The sequence below is a fragment of the Somniosus microcephalus genome, chromosome 11, assembly GCF_052327205.1.
Source record: "Somniosus microcephalus isolate GS21.2 chromosome 11, FLI_Smic_1.0, whole genome shotgun sequence".
Lineage (NCBI taxonomy): Eukaryota > Metazoa > Chordata > Chondrichthyes > Squaliformes > Somniosidae > Somniosus > Somniosus microcephalus.
In genome coordinates this window covers 11,079,416-11,103,308 of record NC_140997.1, presented here as the reverse complement: position 1 = coordinate 11,103,308, position 23,893 = coordinate 11,079,416, and the positions used below count along the sequence as shown (strand labels likewise).

The following is a 23,893-nucleotide window of genomic DNA, read 5'->3' as shown; positions in this document are numbered from 1 at the left end:
TGAACCCAGTGAAAGTGCCCGTAGAGTGACTGAAATGCAATTTTAGCAATGACGTAGTTTCTTTGTTGTGACAGAGTGGGCTGAATAGTCTTTTTTTATTAATTCAAATTTAAAATTGTGTAAAAAAATAAAATTTAATTAACAACATTCCAAGCTATTGAGATGCAAGGAATTATTTTTGTTCAAACTCTGCTGAAGGTTGCACATTAGGATCTTCTGCATTTTATACAGAACCCTATTGAAATCTGTTCATTGTTCTGAACTTTGTGTAATTATCTCATGTTCTTTATTTTCATACAGCACTTTAGCGGAGTAATCTGAAGATTTATTACTCCGTCTCCAAGTCTGCATAATACATAAAGAAAATTGTATGGTTAATTCCCAATTTACCATAAAGGCCTAAAATTGAAGGGTATTTAATCAGAACAAGCAACCTGTAATTTAGACTATTATGGTCAGATCAGGCTGAAACTGCCCATCTGGCTCCGATTACAATTTCTATTTAGAAACTTGCAGGAGTAAATGATTGCAGTTTGTGTTTTTTTCTTGTTACTATTTAACTAACGGCACGAGATTTAGATCTCATAAATGCATTTATAATTATAAAATGTAGTTGTTATCAAACACTTCTGTTTAATGGTTTTTTGATGTGAAACTCAGCACAAATACAAGGGGCCAGAATTTACGGTGCCAGGGTTAAAGACGACATCTCGCAGCTGGAGAAGAACTTGGGAGTGGGAGGGGGAGGATCCAGTTGTCGTGGTCCACGTAGGAACCAACGACATAGGTAGAACTTGGAATGAGGTTCTGCTAAGGGAGTTTGAGGAGCTAGGATCCAAATGAAAAAGCAGAACCTCAAAGGTAATAATCTCTGGATTGTTAACTGAGCCACGTGCAAATTGGCATAGGGACAAACAGATTAGTGGTTTAAATGCGTGGCTCCAAGAGTGGTGTGGGAGGAAGGGGTCTCAGTTCACGGGGCACTGGCACCAGTACTGGGGAAAGAGGGAGCTGTTCCGTTGGGACGGGCTCCACTTAAACCAGGCTGGGACCAGTGTCCTGGTGAACTGAATAACTAGGGCAGTAGACAGGGCTTTAAACTAATGAAGGTGGGGTGGGAGGATTCAGGAAAGAGTAAATTTAAAAGCAGCGAGATAAATGTCGAGGCTCTAGAGCAGAGTAGAGTTTTGGGTAAAAATAAGTAGAGTGGGTTAGGAAGGGACAGAGAGAGTAACAAAGGTAATAAGGCATCAGTGACTAAGGTAACATCAGGGAAAAGTAGAAATATGTCAAAGCTAAAGGCACTATATCTGAATGCGCAAAACATTCGCAACAAAATAGATATATTAATAGCGCAGATAGAAATGCACAGGTTTGATCTAATAGCCATAATGGAGACATGGTTGCAAAGTGGCCAAGGTTGGGAACTAAATATTCCAGGATACTTAACTTTTAGAAGAGATAGGCAAAATGGAAAAGGAGGAGGGGTAGCTCTGATAAAGGATGGGATAAAGACAGTAGAGAGAAAGGATCTTAGCTCTGAAAATCAAGAAGTAGAATCAGTTTGGGTGGAGCTAAGAAACAGCAAGGGGCAGAAAACATTGGTGGGAGTTGTTTATAGGCCCCCCAAACAGTAGTTGTAATGTAGGGCAGAGTATAAATCAGGAAATTAGAGGCGCACGTAACGGTAATACAGTGACCATGGGGGACTTTAATCTACATATAGACTGGGCAAACCAAATTTGCGGTAATAGTGTGGAGGATGAATTCATGGAATGTATGCAAGATAGTTTTCCAGATCAGTATGTTGAGGAACCAACTAGGCAACAGGCTATTTTAGATCTAGTATTGTGCAATGAGAAAGGGTTAATTAATAACCTTGTAGTAAAGGGGCCTTTAGGTAAGAGTGACCATAATATGATAGAATTTTATATTGAGTTTGAAAGTATTAGTTCAATCCGAAACTGGGGTCTTAAATCTAAACAAAGCAAACTACGTAGGTACGAGGGGCGAATTGATTACGGTAGATTGGGAAACTACGTTAAAAGGTGTGATGGTAGACAAACAATGGCTAGCATTTAAAGAATTAATACATAATTTACAACAAATATACATTCCTCTAAGGCACAAAAACCCCACAGGAAAATTGGTCCAACTGTGGCTAACAAGAGAAGTTAAAGATAGTATTAGATCAAAGGAAGAGGCTTTTTATGTTGCCAAAAAGAGTAGTAAGCCTGAGGATTCAGCAAAGGAGTTCCAAGAAATAGATAAAGAAAGGGAAAATAGAATGAGAGTAAACTAGCGAGAGACATAAAAACAGACTGTAAAAGCTTCTATAGGTATATAAAAAGGAAAAGATTAGCAAAAGTAAGTGTGGGTCCCTTACAAGCTGAGACTGGAGAAATTATAATGGGGAATAAGGAAATGGCAGGGTATTAAACAATACTTTGTGTCTGTCTTCACGGAAGAAGACGCAAAAAACTTCCCGGAAATAGTGGAAAACCAAGGGTCCAGTGAGAATGATGAACTGAAAGAAATTAGTATTGGTAAAAAAAAATAGTACTGGAGAAATTAATGGGACAGAAAGCCGATAAATCCCCTGAACCTGATGGCCTACATCCTAGGGATTTGAAAGAAGTGGCTATAGAGATAGTGGGTGCATTGGTTGTCAAAATTCCATAGATTCTGGAACGGTTCCCGCGGATTGGAAGGTAGCAAATGTAACCCTGCTATTTAAGAAAGGAGAGAGCGAGAAAGCGGGGAACTACAGACCAGTTAGCCTGATATCAATAGTAGGGAAGATGCTAGAATCTATTATTAAGGACGTGATAACAGGGCACTTAGAAAATAATAATAGGATTGGGCAGAGTCAACACGGATTTATGAAAGGGAAATCATGTTTGACTAATTAATCTGTTAGAGTTTTTTGAAGTTGTAACTAGCAGAATAGATAAGAGGGAACCAGTGGATGTGATGTATTGGATTTTCAGAAGGCATTCGATAAGGTGCCACACAGGAGGTTATTAAACAAAATTAGGGCTCATGGGATTGAGGGTAATATACTAGCATGGATTGAGGATTGGTTAACTGACAGAAAACAGAGAGTAGGAATAAATGGGTCATTTTCGGGTTGGCGGGCTGTAACTAGTGGGGTACCACAAGGATCAGTGCTTGGGCCTCAGCTATTCACAATCTATATCAATGATTTGGATGAGGGGACCAAATGTAATATATCTAAGTTTGCTGATGATACAAAGCTGGGTGGGAATGTAAGTTGTGAGGAGGGTGCAAGGAGGCTTCAAGGGGATATAGACAGGCTAAGTGAGTGGGCAAGAACATGGCAAATGGAATATAATGTGGAGAAATGTGAAGTTATCCACTTTGGTAGGGAAAATAGAAAAACAGAGTATTTTTTAAATGGAGAGAGATTGGGAAATGTTGGTGTTGAGAGGGACCTGGGTGTCCTTGTATACAAATCACTGAAAGTTAACATGCAGGTACAGCAAGGAATTAGGAAAGCAAATGGTATGTTGGCCTTTATTACAAGAGGATTTGTGTATAAGAGTAAAGATGCCTTACTGCAATTATATCGGGCCCTGGTGAGACCACACCTGGAGTATTGTGTGCAGTTTTGGTGGTCTTACCTAAGGAAGGATGTACTTGCCATAGAGGGACTGCAACAAAGGTTCACCAGACTGGTTCTTGGGATGGGGGGGGGATTGTCCTCGGAGGAGAGATTGAGTAGACTAGGCCTATATTCTCTAGAGTTTAGAAAAATGAGAGGTGATCTCATTGAAACATACAAAATTCTTACAGGGTTTGACAGGGTAGATGCAGGGAGGATGTTTCCCCTGGCTGGGGAGTCTAGAACCAGCAGTCACAGTCTCAGAGTAAGGGGTTGGTCATTTAGGACTGAGATGCAAAATTTCTTCACTCGGAGGGTGGTGAATCTTTGGAATTCTCTACCCCAGAGGGCTGTGGAGGCTCAGTCGTTGAGTATATTCAAGACAGAGATCGATAGATTCTTGGATATTAAGGGAATCAAGGGATATGGGGATAGGGCAGGAAAGTGGCGATGAGGTAGAAGGTCAGCCATGATATTGAATGGTGGAGCAGGCTTGAGGGGCCAAATGGCCTACTCCTGCTACTATTTCTTATGTTAATGTAATAACGGCGAACTAACAGCGTTTGCTGTTATTACCCCTTTGAAACTGACGGCAACTTGAGGATGTAGCGCATGCGCATCGAAACGTGGAAATCCTGAAGCTGTGGACAGTCGATCGGTGCTCCGACACTGGCTGTGCCCTCCCGCCCCCCCCCCCCCTCCTCAACCAATGGCCAGCAATCAGTGAAACTGTCAAAAGTGTTGGCTTTTCTGTGGTAATATCGCTGTTAATTACCCCATTGAATGTTGGGCCTTGTTGGATTAGGTGTAACTGGGGTTTTATTGACTTGCTAAACAAATGTTATGGCCCTGAAAAATGAAATTTAATTTTGTGGAGTGTCAAATTTCTCCATGATAAAAATTACCATTTTTAAGAAAGTTCAAACTTAAAAATATTTTTTTAAAGTTTGTTCATGATTATATTAACTTCTACCTTATCCCCCGTGTGAGAGCCCGAATCTTTGTTTTGCTGTCTGTAACATTTTTAAAAAGTCAGGATAAAAGCAGATTCTCATTTGCTGATTCCCTATCTGTGAGAATTCTACAATGTGATTGACTGCATAGACAGCTTATTGATGTCACAGCAGATCACGTTAGGGATTCCCCACTACAGAGCGTTGCAATCACTTGCGCATCAAAAAAAGCAAACTTATTGCTGCAGAGATCACAATATTTCTGTGGGCAGCGTCCTTCGGGGCTAGCGGCAAATGCCTTTGCATCGCCGCTGACTGCAAATTTCCGGCCAATATTACAAGCAACTACACAACTTAAGATTGTGATATACCTAGTTATAGGCCTCGTTTGCAATGGGAGTGATGTGGTTCAGTTCAAATTTCTGTTTCAGTTTGTGAGAAGTAATGTAAGGAGAGAAAGAGGAGAGGAGTGGGGAAATCTTCAGATGTGAGAAGTGTGACATGTTATTAAAAGATAATTTAGTGAAATAGCATTCTGTGAGCATATCATATCAGTGCACTTCATCCTTGATACTTGACTGCATCCTTGCCGATAAAAGGCTATGTCAGTCAATTGCCTGTTTATGCACAGTTTGCTGGAAATAAATGCGTAACTCATTTGCCAAATAATGTATATATTGACCAAGACGGCGCTTATCAGAATTTCTATGAACTGCAAGCCTATTTAATCATCTGTCTTTTAACTTGGTTATGAATTAAAATGTGAAAATGCTCATTACTTAAACATTACCAGAAATGACCTTTTTTGTAGGAAAGGTTTTATTTTAATGCATTGTCTTCAGATGAAATAAGGCAGTGAATTTTAAATATTTGACATGTAGCAAACTATTAAAATAATTGAGGAACTCCCGTTTGATAGATTACTTGTTAAGTGCAATGCTCATTGTTCAACTGAATTATGCAGACTAAGAATGTCCCAGATTCGAACCCTACGTAGAGTTAGCTGATGTTGGCCAGCGTGGTGGCAAGATTGTTACAGTTGGCTAAGAACATAAGAAATAGGAGCAGGATTAGGCCATACGAGCCTTCTCCGCCACTCAATAAAATCATGACTGATCTTCTACCTCAACTCCACCTTCCTGCATTATCCCCATATCCCTCGGTTCCCTTACTATCCAAAAATCTATCAATCTCTGTCTTGAATATACTCAACAACTGAGCATCCACAGCTCTGGGGTAGAGAATTCCAAAGATTCTAAACTCTAGAGAATATCGGCCTAGTCTATTCAATCTCTCCTCCGAGGACAATCAGTCTAGTGAACCTTTGTTGCACTCCCTCTAAGGCAAGTATATCCTTCCTTAGGTAAGGAGACCAAAACTGTACACAGCACTCCAGGTGTGGTCTCACCAAGACCCTATATGATTGCTATAAGACATCTTTACTCTTATGCGGCTGGACCTGGGAGTGGAGCAGAGGCGAGGCGGAGCATAAAAGCGGCGGCGGCGAAGCCCGACCACAGCGGCTGGACCTGGGAGTGGAGCAGAGGTGAGGTGGAGCATAAAAGCGGCGGCGAGGCGAGGCCCGACCCGACCACAGCGGCTGGACCTGGGAGTGGAGCAGAGGCAAGGCTTACCAATTCAGCAGCGGGGGAGAGCAGTAAAAAGTAATTAGAGTGTGACGTCACCAGGAAGCAGGTAACTGATTGGTTGGTGAGTATTTCTCTCTTTTTAAACTTTAACTCTGGTTTATAGTTACTAAGGTCTCTCTGGTATAGCGGGGACTGTTGGTAAACCATTTAACTGTAGTGTAATTAGTGGGATTGATTGATTTAATTTAAATTCAATTAATTAAAGGGTAAGTCATGGCAGGGCATCCCGACCACGTGGTATGCTCCTGCGATATGTGGGAACTCAGGGACACTTCCTGTGTCCCTGACAACTACACGTGCAGGAAGTGCATCCAGCTGCAGCTACTGACAGACCGCATTGCGGCACTGGAGCTGCGATTGGATGCATACTGGAGCGTTCACGATGCTCGGGACGTCGTGAATAGCACGTTTACGGAGTTGGACACACCGCAGGTAGAGGTTGGACAGGAAGAAAGGGAACGGGTGACCAACAGGCAGAGTACTAGGCGCAGGCAGGTAGTGCAGGTGTCCCCTGTGGCCATCCCCCTCTACAACAGATACACCACTTTGGGTACTGTTGGGGGGGATGGCTTATCAGAGGAAGGCAGCAGCAGCCAACTTCCTGGTACCAGGGGTGGCTCTGCTGCACAGAAAGGGAGGAAAAAGAGGGGTAGAGCTATAGTAATAGGGGATTCTATTGTAAGGGGAATAGATAGGTGTTTCTGCGGCCGCAAACAGGACTCCAGGATGGTGTGTTGCCTCCCTGGTGCAAGGGTCAAGGATGTCTCCGAGCGGCTGCAGAACAGCTTGGAAGGGGAGGGTGAACAGCCAATTGTCGTGGTGCATATAGGCACCAACGATATAGGTAAAAAGCGGGATGAGGTCCTAAAAGCGGAATATAGGGAGTTAGGAGGTAAATTAAAAAACAGGACCTCAAAGATAGTAATCTCAGGATTGCGACCAGTGCCACGTGCTAGTCAGAGTAGAAATAGAAGGATACTTCAGATGAATACGTGGTTAGAGGAATGGTGCCGGGGGAGGATTCAAGTTCCTGGGACATTGGAACTGGTTCTGGGGGAGGTGGGACCAGTTCAAACCGGATGGTTTGCACCTGGGCAGGGCTGGAACCGATGTCCTAGGGGGGAGTGTTTGCTAGTGCTGTGGGGGAGGGTTTAAACTAAAATGGCAGGGGGTTGGGAACCTGAGCAGCGAGACAGAGGAAAGGGAAACAAGGATAAAAGCAAAAGATAGGAAGGAGAAAAACAAAAGTGGCAGTCAGAGAAACAACGGTTTAAATCAAACGTGGCCACAGTAAATAATAATTCTAATAGGCCTAAGAGCATTAAAAAAAACAAGCCTGAAGGCTTTGTGTCTTAATGCGAGGAGCATTTGTAATAAGGTGGATGAATTGGCTGCGCAAATAGAGGTAAACGAATACGATTTGGTTGGGATTACGGAAACGTGGCTCAAGGATGGCCAAGACTGGTAACTCAACATCCAGGGGTATTCGATATTCAGGAAAGATAGGCAAAAAGGAAAGGGAGGTGGGGTAGCATTACTGGTTAAAGAAGGGATTAACAAATTGTAATGCAGGATATTAGCTCTGATGATGTGGAATCTGTATGGGTAGAATTGAGAAATACTAAGGGGAAGAAAACGTTAGTGGGAGTGGTATATAGACCTCCAAACAGTAAGGCGGAGGTTGGGGATGGCATTAAAAGGGAAATTAAAGAAGCATGCAATAAGGGCACAGCAGTCATCATGGGTGACTTTAATCTACATATAGATTGGGCTAACCAAATTAGTAACAATACTGTGGAGGAGGAATTCCTGGAGTGTTTACGGGATGGTTTCCTGGACCAATATGTCGAGGAACCAACCAGAGATCAGGCCATCTTAGACTGGGTATTATGTAACGAGAAAGGATTAATTAGCAATCTTGTTGTACGAGGCCCCTTGGGTCGAAGCGATCATAATATGATCGAATTCTTCATTAAGATGGAGAATGAAGTAGTTGACTCAGAGACTAGGGTCCTGAATTTAAATAAAGGAAACTACGATGGTCTGAGGAGTGAGTTGGGTAGGATTGATTGGGGAATGGCACTCAAAGGGTTGACGGTGGATAGGCAATGGCAAACATTCAAAGACCGAATGGATGAACTACAGAATTTGTTCATCCCAGTTTGGCATAAAAATAAAACAAAAAAGGTGACTCAATCGTGGCTAACAAGGGAAATTAGGGATAGCATAAGATCCAAGGAGAGGACATATAAATTGGCCAGAAAAAGCAATAATCCTGAGGATTGGGAGCAGTTTAGGATTCAACAAAGGAGGACAAAGGGATTAATTAAGAAAGGGAAAATAGAATATGAGAGTAAGCTTGCAGGGAACATAAAAACTGAGTGTAAAATCTTTTATAGATATGTGAAGAGAAAAAGATTGGTGAAGTCAAGCGTAGGTCCCTTGCAGTCAGAATCAGGGGAATTTATAATGGGGAACAAAGAAATGGCAGACGAAGTAAATACATATTTTGGTTCTGTCTTCACAAAGGAGGACACAAATAACCTCCCAGAGATGCCGGGGAACATAGGGTCTGATGAAAGGGTGGAACTGAAAGAAATCAGTATTTGTAGGGAAATGGTGTTAGGAAAATTGATGGGACTGAAGGCCGATAAATCCCCAGGGCCTGATAATCTACATCCCAGGGTACTTAAGGAAGTGGCCCTAGAAATAGTAGATGCATTGCTGGTCATCTTCCAGAACTCGATAGACTCTGGAACAGTACCCATGGATTGAAGGGTAGCTAATGTTACCCCACTATTCAAAAAAGGTGGTAGAGAAAAAGCGGGGAATTATAAGCCTGACATCGGTAGTGGGGGAAATGCTAGAGTCCATTATAAAAGATGTAATAGCAGAGCACTTGGAAAGCAGTGACAGGATCGGACAAAGTCAACATGGATTTACAAAAGGTAAATCATGCTTGACTAATCGACTGGAATTTTTTGAGGATGTAACTGGTAAAATAGATAAGGGAGAACCAGTGGATGTGGTGTATTTGGACTTTCAGAAGGCTTTCGATAAGGTCGTGCAAAATCAAGGCACATGGGATTGGGGGCAAGGTATTGACTTGGATAGAGAACTGGTTGACGGACAGAAAGCAAAGAGTTGGAATAAACGGGTCGTTTTCCGAGTGGCAGGCAGTGACTAGTGGGGTGGGTACTGCAAGGATCGGTCCTAGGACCCCAGCTGTTCACAATATATATTAATGATCTGGACGAGGGAATTGGATGTAATATCTCCAAATTTGCAGACGACACAAAGCTGGGTGGGAGGGTATGCCGTGAGGAGGATGTCGTGAAACTCCAGTACGATTTGGACAGGTTGGGTGATTGGGCAGAAACATGGCAAATGCACTAAATGTGAGGTTATCCACTTTGGTGGCAAAAACAGGAAGGCAGATTATTATTTGAATGGCAATAGATTGGGAGAAGGGGAAGTGCAAAGAGACCTGGGTGTTCTTGTGCACCAGTCCCTGAAGGTAAGCATGCAGGTGCAGCAGGCAGTTAAGAAGGCAAATGGTATGTTGGCCTTTGTAGCAAGAGGGTTTGAGTACAGGAGCAAGGATGTCTTGCTACAGTTGTATAGGGCCTTGGTGAGACCGCACCTTGAGTATTGTGTGCAGTTTTGGTCACCTTATCTGAGGAAGGACGTTCTTGCCATGGAAGGAGTGCAGCGAAGATTCACCAGGCTGATACCTGGGATGGCTGGAATGACGTATGAGGAGAGATTGTGTCGATTGGGCTTATACTCACTGGAGTTTAGAAGATTGAGAGGGGATCTCATCGAAACCTATACAATTCTGTCAGGCCTGGACAGACTAGATGCAGGAAGGATGTTTCTGATGGCCGGGGAGTCCAGAACCAGGGGTTACAGTCTAAGGATAAGGGGTAAGCCATTTAGGACTGAAATGAGGAGGAATTTCTTCACCCAGAGAGTGGTGAACCTGTGGAATTCTCTGCCACAGAGGGTGGTGGAGGCCAGTTCATTAAATATATTCAAGAAAGAGTTGGATATATTTCTTAAGGCTAAAGGGATCAAGGGATATGGGGAGAAGGCAGGGACAGGGTACTGAGTTTGGATGATCAGCCATGATCTCATTGAATGGAGGAGCAGGCTCGAAGGGCCGAATGGCCTACTCCTGCTCCTATCTTCTATGTTTCTATGCTCAAATCCTCTTGTAAGGCCAACATATTATTTGCTTTCCTAATTGCTTGCTGTATCTGCATGTTAACTTTCAGTGATTCATGTCCAAGGACACTCAGGTCCCTCCGAATACAGGAAACTTCACGATATCCGGCACTGACGGGACCGAGTTGCTGCCGATCTATCAAAACTTCCAGATGGACCAGCACTAATGTTAAAGGATACGGAGGTTTTCATCTCCGTAACTGACAACAAACACTGTTGCTTAGCAACAGCTTGCAAACACTCGGCCCATACCTTGGAAGCGTCTCTGACGCTTTCCAGAGCCTGACTGTTTTTATAAAAAAAAAAAAAAAAATGCAAGAAGAAAAAAAACCTAACCAAAACGGCTGCTGATTTCTCCCGTTAGATCCAGGTTTCCAGACATACAACCTCCGGATAAACCAAAGTTTCCTGTACCAACATTTCCCAATCTCTCACCATTTAAAAAATGTCCTGCTTTTCTATTTTTCCTACCAAAGTGGATGCCTTCACATTTCCCCCATTATATTCCATCTGCCGTGTTCTTGCCCAGTCACTTAACCTGTGTAGATCCCTTTGCGTCGTCCTCCACAGCTTATTTTGGCACCTAACTTTGTATCAGCAAACTTGGATACATTACACTCGGTCCCCTCGTCGTTTGAGTCATTGATATAGATTGTGAATAGCTGAGGCCCAAGCACTGATCCTTGCAGTACCTCATTATTTACAGCCTGCCAACCTGAAAATGGTCGTTTATTCCTACTCTGTTTTCTGTCCGTGAACCAATCCTCAATCCATGCTAATATGTTACCCCCCAATCCCATGAGCCCTAATTTTGCATAATAACCTCTTGTGTGCCACCTTATTGAATGCTTTTTGAAAATCTAGATGCACTGCATCCACTGGTTCCCCCTTATCTACCCTGCTAGTTACAACGTCAAAAAATTCTAACAGATTTGTCAAATATGATTTCCCTTTCATAAACCGTGTTGACTCTACCCAATTATATTATGATTTTCTAAGTGCCCTGTTACCATGTCCCTAACAATCTGCTATTTACGTTCCCCCTCTCCCCAACTTTGTCAATTTGAGATATCGCCTCCTCAAAAAAGTCTGTGGTTCGTCAGGCAAGATCCAGACTTCGAACTCTATCAGTTATTGTTTATTTTGTTATTTTCTATTTTGTTTCTGATTATTGATTCTACTGATTATTGAAGTGAGACTAGTGGAGCTCACTGCCAGGCACGACTCTAAACCTTTTTGAATATGGGAACTAAATTTGCCTGTTTTTCAGTCTGTTTTCCAACTGTTTGTTAATGTTAACACTCTCAAAAGCAGACCATCTCTGCTTTACAAATCTCCTCTTGTGTTCCTAAGTATCTTGGGGTTATTTCATTGATCCCAGGTACTTAATAGTTTTCAGTCACTTAAGCCCACCTGGAATGTGTGCTCCACTCGTATTGAAGTCCCAGCGCACATACAGCATGTGTTTGATGATGTATTGTTAGTTTCCTCCCACACCTCCCAGAAGTAACCATTTGACATATTAATTATCTCCTGGTCATCCTGATGTTTGACTCCATTTGGTCGGTAAGTTTTTTAACTGCCTATTTCATTACTATTTTGCTCGTATAGTATTTCACAGGAAAATTATGAAAATGAATAGGAAGGGCTGAGGTAGCAAAAACAAATGAGTTTTTGTGGAGGGGGTTTTGCATCTGCTGCTATATCTACTTTCTTTTGGTACCCTACTCTCTCTTTGACCTGCTTGTGTATAATCTATACTCATCCCTTTTCCCTACAAGTTTTGTAATTTTTCTCCCCTCACCCCGATCCCCCTTTAATTTTCCCACTGTTTTGGAGCATTTTTATTTTGCCTTTTCTTATACTTGGCCGGCAAATATCATGTATTCGAAGGATATTAATTTAACCTCAACAGATCTATTCTGTAGCGCCTCCCCAAGTCTATGCTAGCAAGCTAGGATCCTCGTACAGCTGAAACTTGCCCACCTGAAGGCTTACACTCAGGTTTGGTTAGGTGTGCACTCTGTTTCCCAAGTCAAATTAAAAGTTACTGTGTGCCTGATTGCTATTGCCTAATAGTTCACTACTTTTGCTCTCTAAATAGTGCTTTCTTCGCTCACAAGAACTAAGTGCAGAAAAGATCTGTTTCTTGTGGGTTCCCTGATGCACAACTGCTTCTAAATACACTGCATTAACAAGCTCCGAGTCTTTCCAAGTTTATATTGGACGGGCTAAACTCCCCCATCCTTTTTCTCACTTACTTTTCTCATTTTGTGATGAGGCATTCTCTTTATTTGGCCTGGTTGTCTGTAGCAAACCACAAATATTGTCCTGGCTCTTGTGGAATGTATCTGCCCAGATAGTTTCATACAATGGCTTTTCCTGTAGTGCTAGCTTGACTACTTTTAGCATCCCAATTTGCCCGTTGCATATAAGGCAACTCTCCTGTTTCCGTATCCTTTCTGAATATCCTGTACCCTTGTAAGCTGTTTTCTCATCCATCGCCCTGGGTTAGCCATGCCTCTCTGATTCCGATGACATTGCTAATAGTTACCATTGCCTTCAATTGCACCATTTTATTTTGAATGCTTCTAATCTAATTTTAGTCTTTGCCTCCTTAACCTCCCTATCTGGTTGCCTTCTCCTGCTGTCTGAGTGATGTAGTACTCCTTGCCATGCTGAATTTGTCCCTTTTTCTTGTATGCGATCCTACATTATCCAGACCCATTCTGTCCTTGACCACCATCTCATTTAGTTTAAATGGTTTATTACCACCTAGGGTCATACTGTTCATTCATTTATTTCTTCTAAGCCACAGTCCATCCTTCTTTATTCTTTATTTTCTAGCTGGCTTTGTTCCTTCTTACTCACTCATACATTTTCCAGCTTGGTACTTTCTAATTTATTTGCTTATTTTCCACTCGGGTTCATAGCTTTCTTATTTATTTTGCAGTGGGGTCAGTTCCTACTCATGTATTTCTACCCTAATCTTTTCTGTACTCCATTATTTATTTCTTCATCCACCCCCTCCCTTCCTAGTTATTTTTTAAAATTTATTTTATCCAGATCTGTTTTCCCATTTCTTTCCCACTCTTATTTCTTATTTCATTCTTCCCGTCCTACACTACTCATATTTGTTGTTTTTGCTACCTAATCCCATCCTATCCATTTTCATTTATTTATTTTGTTCTTCTCGCGCATCAGTTCTGACTTTTGGTACCAGAGCTCCACAGGTATAATACGATCTATTCAAATCCTTGAGCAACTCTACTGTATTTTATAAGAGCGTGTTGCTTGCTTGGTTATAAAATAGGATATTCCCTGACTCACTGTGAGCAGCACCAAAAAGATAGGATAGTACAGGGACATCCAATCTACGACCCATAAGCCACACGTGGCCCGTTAGTCCTCGCAATATAACACACAAGGTCCAGGCAATTCCATTCTATTTGCTCATATTTCTTGCTCACTGCATTGTCGCATTTGATTTGGAGGCATGCAGAGGGCTGTTCTCAGAGCTGCAGCCTCATTGGTGGATAAATCCTAAAGTGGCACACCAAGATCTATCCGGATCAGCAGCCCAAGATACATGGAAATGAATAAGAGCATTGGTTTTAAACTTAAATGTGGCCCATGAGCCTCCATGGTATGCACCTAAGTGATCCAGTAAAACCAGAAGCATGTGCACCCAATTGGTGCAAAACCACAGGAATTTGGAGCTGTAACATGCTGTATTGAGGACTGTTCGGACTTCAATTCATGTCAGAAATATAATGAATTTACAGAGAGGCTGGAGCTATGTGGTAGATCAGCAGCCAATGTAGTGAACTATGGCAGGTGGTGAGAAAGTTTGATTCTCTGTATTGCTACAAGGAGATGCAGAGTAGATGCCATGCATCTCCAACCCAAAGAGGGAAGTAACTTTATAAGGAGAATTATCCCTCACCTGCTTTGCCTCCCTCCTATATTTCGGCTCAGGATGGCATTTTTGAAAGTTGGGGTGCCGCACCATCCTGACAGCTAATCCTGGGGAGAAAAGAGGAATTCGGAGAAAATGTAAGAAATTGGTAAAAACTACAATAAAAAGATGGTTCTTATGCAACACCTAATGGTTTAATGAGTGGCATTGATAGGTTGCCTATCTACCCACTAAGGAGGGCTATTTTATGGCACTAGGAGGCCTAATGAGGGTGGAGGGTAATTGGAGAAGTTGTATCCAGAAGCAATATTACCAGAACTTTCTTGGCACTCCAGTATTGGTGTAAGCTACAGAACAGTTGCAAAGTTGGTTGCTACTGGCCAGTATTATCTGGAGCTAATTTGTTGCCCTAGAGAGCTTGTTGATTAAACATTTAGAGTTGACATCGTTTTAAGCTAAGGATTCCCTTAGTTTAACACTGCCACCCTGGCAGTAGTAGAAGGAGAACCGTTCCATGGGCATTTCTTCATTTCCGACAGGTAGTCTACTTCACGTAGCTCCTAAGCTGGGAGCTAAATGAAACATGTCAAATGTGCCATTATTGAATTTGAGCATCAGTAATAGGAGGCGAGGCACTTGATCCCTTAACTACATTCTTCATTGCAGAGTGGACATCTTAACTCTCAGTGCTAAATATACTTCACACAGATCTGCAATATATACAATTTTATTATCCTATGTGACTTGCAGAAAATAGTCTTTAGCAGAACAGAGAACAACAGGAGGTGGTGGGACAAGAGAAATTAATATTCATGCATTGCCAAAGTTCATAAGTTACCATGTATAGAAGACTGCACCATTGGTTCTTTTCCTCTCTTTATTGGTAGCAGTCCATTGTTGTGTATTTTTTTTTGAAATGGTGGTCTTTTGCTATGCTGTAAAGTGTATACCATGTGCATTTATTGTACCAATCCCGTTAAGAAAAATTGCCATTGATGGTGAGACCATAACTTTAGACTGCTAGAATGCAACATTCCAACTATCTTGTATCTGTAAGCATTGCTAGATAAGAGCATTCACTCGGGCTGGTAAATGTATCTGAACTGAGGTTCAAATTCACCTTTCAGTGTCTTGACTTGGAATCACAAATGTGTCGGCGGTGTGGTGCTTCAAAATTCAACCACTCAATGTCTGAACTCCTTAATCCTAATAATATGTGCAGATTAACAAATGAGGAAGAACATTAGATTGCCTATTTAAATGTGGGCTTACTACCCTCCAATTCTCTTGAGTTGATGCTTGGAACTTTTGGATTTTAAAATGTGTTTTAAGTTGCTTTCATTGTTCCTCAAGGATTCTGCCATCTCCTCTGACCAAGGAACTAAAGCTGTGTTTCAGAGCAGAACCTTGTACGCGATGGCGGCAGGGAAGACGACCTAATTAAAAATGAGATTGCAAAGGTGCAAGTGTCTGAGAGACGCGTGTTTCTAAACTGTTTCCTGTGAGGATAATGCCAAATCTTAATTATATTTGGTGGCTGAAATAATGAGCAAGACCATGCCTAACATTCATTTTGGAAATTGATGATAAAGCAAAATAAGCTTTATTTTGAATTCTACTGCATAAATACCACCTAGCCAAATTATTAAACAAGGTGCTAATGGGATGTGAGAAAAATCACATTTCAGCAATTTGGTAAATGTGCCACTTATTTGTCTTTCGCTTTCGCTGATAATTCGCATGCATATGAATTGGACATAAAAATGAGTGCACATGTCTAACTGTTCACATAATAGCAACTGCTTGCAGCATCCTAGAATTAATGTTCAAGCCTAAACTAAGATTCCAAGGATCATTCACTGCTATAGAAAAAAAAAATGTGCCACCAGTGACTGACTTCCAGTGCTGTTTCACTCACGCAAAAGACTTTGACAGCTGTTTAAAAACTTCCTATGGCTATTACGTTTTAAGCTTTAGCTGCCATTGTGGCCATTGGAATTGAGACCATCACTGTCGAGAGTTGGCAGGGATAAAAATGGTGGACTTCAGTGGCTCAGTCTGTGAAAATCAATTCATTTTTTCATTTTGTAATTTTTGTGTGCTCATTAGATCTTCCACCCCTCTCGATATTCATCAGCTTCAATCTGAAAGGGTATTCAGACAAGTTGTGCGAGGCCTCTGGCAAACCTGTTTAGTAACGGACTACTAAGGACTCCTACTACAGAGACCAATTGATTTGCTGCTTGGTTATATTCACTTCCCCATGTCTTTCCAACTGATAACTTGGTTGAAGTTAGGCACACACAATGTGGGGGAAAAGTCACTGCAAATGTGCCTCTTGCTACTCCATAGAATGGTGCATTGATAGATTGGGGTCTGATACTGGCTGATGAATCATTGAGTGAAGTTTGGAACTTGAAAAAAGGATCCAAGTCCTGGCAATGTTCCTGAGGTTTGATAATTTGAAACTCCCCGTCAGTCAACTCCTGCTAGTCTTTCACTTCATTAGAGGAAATAATGTAATGTCTCGTGGGAACCTAATAAAGCCACTCACTTGCTTTCTGTCCTGTCTACTGTGCATTTCTAATCCGGCTCCTTGTTTATCTATCATTGCAGTGCTCGAATGTTGGAAAAAACTCGACGCCAGCTTCAGGATGATGTTTTGAACTTGCGAACCCAGCTTCTCTCTGAACAGAAGAAGCGGGAGCAACAGGAAGCAAATGCCCGACGTATGGAGAAACGCAATATTCTACTTATCAAGGTATGTGCATTGCTAATTGTAGATACACGGGATCATTTTTTAAAAGGCTTGTATGCCATTGCTTTGTATTCTATGCCTTTAGATACAAAATTGAGTATTCAGTTTACCTTTTTTGTATGGTCTTACTTGTTTGGGCTGCTACCTTTTAATGATCTGTGTGCCTGCACACCATCAGTGCACTCTCTCTTCCTCTACTCCAATTAAAATATTACTGTTTACAGTCTAATTCCTTCATTCTTCCAAATATATTATTTCATATACACATTGAACTACATCTGCCACCTGTCAGCCCCTCCTGCTAGCCTATCTCTGTTCTCCAGTTTGCCATGCACTTCATTTTGGTGTCATCAGCTAATTTTAATATTGTTCCCTCATTCCTTAAGTTCAGATTGTTTTATATATAGAAAATAACAGCAGCCCCAACATAGACACTGTCCAACGCCACTCACAGAACCTTTCTAATCTGTGAAACCTCCATATAGCCCTTCCCTTTGATTTCTGCTCTCTATCCAGCTCTCTCTCTGTTTGGCCATGTTCCCTTAATTCCATGTGCCTTTTATGTTTCTCATAAGTCTTACATAGTACCTTATCAAATACTTCTTCGAAATCCATGTAAAGCATATCCACTGCACTTGCTTTATCTTCTATTATTTCTTCAAGGCATTCTATAAGGTAGGTCAAACAGGACCTGTTTTTGGAAATCCATGCTGGTAGACTCAGATTAACTCATCATTCTCTGAATGCTTAGCAATTTCATCCCATATTATAGACTCTAGTAGTTTATCAACAACTGCAGTAAAAGCAATGGGTCTATAATTTCCTGGCTTAACCATGCCTCTTTTTTTGAAGAGGGGAATCACATTTTGCCAGCTTCCAGTCCTCTGGAACAACTTTCCTCGGCACACTGAATTTGGAAAATTATAGTTCATGCCTCCATTATTTCTTCCCTAGCTTCCTTCCGGAACCTCAGATGGAAACCATCAGGTCCTCGTGATTTGTTTAACTTAAATTTTAGTAACTTAGGAACATAGGAATAGGAGGAGGCCATTCAGCCTCTAGAGCCTGTTCCGCCATTCAGTTAGATCATGGCTGATCTGTATCTTAACTCCATCTACTCGTCTTCGTTCTGTAACCCATGATATCCTTGCATAACAAAAATTTATCAATGAGTTTTGAATGTTTCAGTTGACCCCCAGCCTCAGCAGCTTTTTGGGGGCGAGTTTTCTAGATTTCCACTACCCTTTGTGTGAAGATGTGCTTCCTGATACACCCCTGAGTGACCTAGCTCTGATTTTAAGGTTATGCCTCCTTATTCTGGACTCCCCCACCAGAATAAATTGTTTCTCCCTATCTACCCTATCAAATCTTTAATAATCATTAACACTTTTATGAGATTGCCCTTTAATCTTTTGTACTCAAGGGAAGGGAAACTTCTTTTTTTTGTCTTCACTAACTGCTTTACATTGACCTCTGGTGGTTCCACAGTCCCAGTATCTACCTCCTCTCTGAAAACTGAGGCAATGCACTTAACTTAGTATTTCTGCCATTCCCTTCTCTACGACCTGGCCTCCTCCATCAAGGCCCCGTCTGCTCTCTTAAGTGGATGAAAAAGAATCCATGGACGTAAAAGAATCCATGCACTATTTCGAAGATGATCAACATCATTAACACAGATGATCTGGTCATTATCACATTGCTGTTTGTGGGAGCTTGCTGTGCGCAAATCTACATTACAACAGTGATTTCACTTCAAAAAGTACTTAATTGGCTATAAAGCAATTTGGGACGTCCTGAGGTCTTGAAAGGCGCTATATAAATGCTAGTCTTTTTCTTTTTATCTATCTGAGAAAGGGAGACTTAAGTTAGGATAAGCACAAATCTGCTACTTGGCCCTGGGGGAACTGCATTAATTGTTGTAAATTAAATAATTCTGTCCAAAAAAGAAAATGGTCAAGGCTCCTGATGTAAAGATTTGCGTTGGCTGTGAAATTTCTCTGCCTCGGATGTAGTTTTAGTTCTACCTGGGATGTGTATAATTTTAACATGAAGAGCTAATAGTTTGCTTTCTAGTGCTAAAGGGCAAAGCACTTCACAAATTATTTCTTCCCACTTACTCTTTTTACAAGATGTTAATGTTATTGTATGACTGTTTCATTGGCTGGATCTTGTTCTTTATACCTTGTTTATTTATAATTGCCTGCCGGAGGGCTCTATAAAAAATTTAGTACGTATGTATGTAAAATGCTCCCTGAATAGCCACACAGTCAAGATGATTATATCTCATTTGTGCGGGTCATAAGTACAAGGCTTGGCAACAAGTATAATGCCAGCCAGCTTGTAAAAATGTTAGTTTTTGTAGTTTCTGGGTGACCACCTAGGTTACAGAACTCACTAAATCTCAGTCCCCAAAAGTTCATTCTACTTGAAGCAGCCTGTCTGACTTCAGAGCAGTCACTAATATTTTCGCATGATGTTAACATCTATTTTTTTTTTTTAGATTTCCAGTTTGTTTTTTAAACATGTTTGTTGAATTGCAAGTACTGATGCCATTGAGGAATTAGCTTACCCTGATTGCTGAGTCTGACGGTGTGAATAGCTGGGCTAATGTCTGTACAGATTTACAACCCAGCTATGAGCTTCATCTGCACGTTACTTCAGCTTCGTAACCACATAGGGCTCACAAACCCCTCCAAGTCATTTCTGCTGCAGTCAACAATCTGTTGTTTAATCAAAATTATTTAAAATAAAAGTTTACAATTCTTGTTCAACATTCACGCAAGCTCAATTAGACCATTGTAAATGAGGGAAAGCCCAAGGGAACTGACCCTTCATTGGCATAATATCATTGCAGCACTGGTTTAGGAAGTGCTTTATATTGCTGACGACATGGGGCTCTGCATGGCAGTGACAAACCAGCTACATAAGTGTATTAGAAGCATCCATATCTACATAGTAGCCATGCGAGAAATATGTTTTATTTTCCCTTCACTTGTTCAAAACTTGCTGCTTGTTTTCTTTAATTCATTCACGGGGGGCACGGTGGCATAGTGGTTAGCACTGTTGCCTCACAGCGCCGGGGACCCGGGTTCAAATCTGGCCTCGGGCGACTGTCTGTGTGGAGTTTGCACATTCTCCCTGTGTCTGCGTGGGTTTCCTCCGGGTGCTCCGGTTTCCTCCCACAGTCCAAAGATGTGCAGGTTAGGTTGATTTGGCTATGATAAATTGACCCTTAGTGTTAGGGGATTAAATACGTGGGGTTACGGGGATAGGGTGGGATATGTGTCGGTGCAGGCTCGATGGGCTGAAATGGCCTCTATCTGCACTGTAGATTCTGTGATTCTGTGGGATGTGGGCGTCACTGGAAAGGCCAGCATTTGTTGCCCATCCCTAATTGACTTGAGAAGGTGGTGGTGAGCCGCCGCCTTGAACCGCTCCAGTCCACGTGGTGAAGGTACTCCCACAGTGCTGTTAGGGCGTTTTGCGATTTTGACCCAGCGACGATGAAGGTACGGCCGAGAAATTTCCAAGTCGTGATAGTGTGTGACTTGGGGGGGAAACTCGGAGGTGATGGTGTTCCCATATGCCTGCTACCCTTGTCCTTCTAGGTGGTAGAGGTTGTGGGTTTGGGAGGTGCTGTCTAAGAAGCCTTCTATTGTTGGATCCTTCTATGATTTTAATTGTATTTCACAGTCTTCTAATTTGGTGTCTGTTTGCAAGTGCTGTAATGGAGTTGTTGTAAAACTTTGTAAAGCCTTTGTTCATTTTTGTTTTGAATTGGCAAATACCTAACCGGGTAGTAGATTGTTTTTGGTGTTAAGCTCATCGAAAACCACAAACTAATTTGAAGGCTTTGTCTCCTCTTGCTATTGCTGCCTCAAGGGTTAATAAGCAAAATGATGTTCCTTGATTCTATTTTCAAGGAAGCTTTTTGAAGTAATTTGTGTGCTTTCACAAAATTATTATTCTTTATCTGGCAGCTCATGCTAAGTCCTTTGACACTCCATGCTGGCCAAGAATTCTCTGCATTACTTTTCTGTAATTCATTTGTATGTGGCGGTTGAACAGATCAGCACAAATATTAGATCTACTTTTGACATGGTCTTCCTCATTTATTTAATGTAGCTCACCTTTTCCATATAAATCTCCCAGCTACTCCCTCTCGGTTTTTCCTTGGGATTTGCAGCACCTGCAGCTCATATATTTTGGTGTTTGCAACAACTTGGCCTCTCTGCCTTGTCTTCCAAAAGAAAAGAGCTGTGCTAAAGGCCTTGTATGCAGCACAGGCAGGAATCAGAAGGGGTGATTCATAAGGTTACAGTGAGGATGTGCTGTTTTAAAGGGACAGTGTTGCATCATTTCCCCAACAGATTAGCCGCCTATTCAGTTGTAGGTGGAGATTGAACTATATGTTGTATGTTAAAACTGCTGAGTGGGTTACAACATTTCAATTCAAAATACCTTGAGCACTCCTATGTTGGGCTTTGTCAATGGGTAAACCCATTTTAAAAGTGCCACCATTTATGTGTTAGTACCTGTTTCCCTTATAGGCCGTGCTGTGATAGATGTTGACAATTCTGAAAGGCACAGGAGAACTTGGATTTATCTTGAAACTTTACTCTTTCAGGAATTTTAAATGTAGCCACTTGAATCCTTCACATGTTGATTTTTAGAAGGGATACTAAGTGAACACACACTTGCTGTCATTTAATTCCTGAAGCGCTTCCAGGGCAATGCTGAGGGGCACAAAGTATAAAAATTCCGATTTTGATACATCTAATTAAAAAAAAACCTCTTGTCACATCACTGAAGCAACTTGTGGTCTATGCTGCTGCGGATACAGTTTTGTTGATGTGAAGCCTACTTGTAGCTGGCTGAGCCTGTCTTTTCCCATTTCTTCTGCTCTTACTCTGCCAGCCAAACCCCAGCTCTCAAAAGTGGCATGGTATTCCAGTCCATGTAGAAATTTGGCAACGGACTCGAACAATCTCCGTGGCACGATAGCTGAGAAGTTCGGAAGACTTGAGATTTAACCTACGACCATCTGGTTGAGAGGCAGCTGCTTTTCTACCTGTCCTACTGAGTCATTCATTGCTACAAATATTTAAAACATGTGTTTTTAAAGTATTAAATTGAGCAGCATCTGTTTGTTTTGTCTTCCTAAGAATGCCTCATGGATGCATGACTTTGGTGATTACAAAAAAAAAATTGGATTGATAGAAGGGAAATCTAAATATATGTTAATGCTGCCCTGAGGGTATTTGGAAAGAATTGGCATCCACAAGTGAGCATTTTTTTCATGTATCTGAAGTTATGCTGCGTTGATATTTTATACAGCATGTATTAACATAGTCATTTAATTTGTCAACCAGAAAACAGGCTGTGAACATAGAATTAAGGATGACAGGTAATGTAATCTTGAAACTTGCATAAAGACTTCAAAGTATTTAATAAACTTTGGAGAAAGAAAACAAAAGCAAAATACTGCGGATTTCAGTAGGTGGAGATTGAACTATATGTTGTATGTTAAAAATGCTGAGCGGGTTACAACATTTCAATTCAAAATACCTTGAGCACTCCTATGTCGGGCTTTGTCAGTGGGAAAACCCATTTCCATTATAAAAACAGAACATGCTGGAAATACTCAGCAGGTCAGGCATCATCTGTGGAGAGAGAAACAGAGTTAATGTTTCAGGTCGATGACCTTCGTCAGAACCCATTTATTTGTGATACCAGTTCTTCAGTGTATTCACAAGCAGCCGTGCTTCATGTGTGAAGTTCTCTGACCAAGAGTATCATGATGGAGATTGATTCTGCCCTCAATTAATGTGCAGTCTTTCCAACAGGAGTCAAGAGTGGCAACCTTGGCAGTCCATTTTTTTCCCCCACCACAGGCTGACCCCAAGTCTGTCCCAACTGAGATCAGCGAACTCAGCACAAACTTGGGATTGAACTTTCTAATCTCTGTGGTCAATATTGCACCATGGTCCACTTAACCAATGGGGAACTCTCTCTTTCAGGTACAGCACTGGTGCTGAAACCAGTAGAAACTTAGGAAGTCAGGCACATTGTATTTATGTTCCTCTTGTCAAGATATATTTGAGGCAATATAAAGCAGTAGCAATGAAAACAACCCAGCTCCTTGCATCATTTTAATTTCTTCCCCAATTTTCTCCCTTCCTTTCTTGAAGACAAAATCTCATTACAGGCTGCAGTTGCAGGGTCACCAAGAGCCTTCTGGAACTTCGCCCACAATTGAATGTTTGACGTGTGTGTCTATATAGCCAGTGTTGGCAGGTGTTCCAACTGTGGCGACATTGTCGCTGATCCCGATCCTGTCCTTACCCCCAACCACCACCACCTCCTCCTTATCTGTCCTTCCCATTAAAAATGTGTATGTCCTGCCCCTTTGCTTATGATGTCTGCAGGTAATGCTCCTAATAGAATTTTCCAATGTTATGTGATGCTGAATGCTGCAGTTGTAGATTCTGACCATTGAGTGGTAGTGTAGAGAAATATTTAGCTTTTTAGGAGCCCGATGCTTGTGCCAGGTAGGAAATTGAATCATTTTATAAAAAAATTATGGTCTGTCTTTTTTTTCCTTTTGAGGATAATTTTTTTGTTCCTCTGCCAACTCTCTTTCCTCTGTTTCTAACCCCATTCTAAGCCCATTCTCCTCAGTGTCTTTCAGTGTCTTCATTAACATTTTTACTTGAAAGCCTTAGCTTCACCGAAAAGCCTGCTCTAGGAGTTGATATTTTT

The 23,893-nt window shown here is 41.5% G+C and overlaps 2 protein-coding genes across 5 annotated transcripts in view; one reads left to right on the top strand and one right to left on the bottom strand.

Moving 5' to 3' along the window:
- Nucleotides 1-23,893, bottom strand: part of LOC147110317 (mitotic spindle assembly checkpoint protein MAD1-like) — a 998,542-nt gene that overhangs the window by 706,002 nt on the left and 268,647 nt on the right. The gene's annotated exons all lie outside the window — the stretch shown is intronic.
- LOC147110318 (mitotic spindle assembly checkpoint protein MAD1-like) overlaps nucleotides 1-23,893 on the top strand; it is a 362,457-nt gene that overhangs the window by 181,045 nt on the left and 157,519 nt on the right. For 2 of the 4 annotated variants that reach the window (XM_086000213.1, XM_086000210.1), the window contains one exon: nucleotides 16,990-17,134. In XM_086000213.1, coding sequence (XP_085856339.1) covers nucleotides 16,990-17,134 — 145 coding nt within the window. Of the gene's footprint in view, nucleotides 1-16,989; nucleotides 17,135-19,631; nucleotides 19,835-23,322; nucleotides 23,431-23,893 lie in introns of those variants that run through there. The other 2 variants (XM_086000211.1, XM_086000212.1) reach the window with 2 other exon arrangements.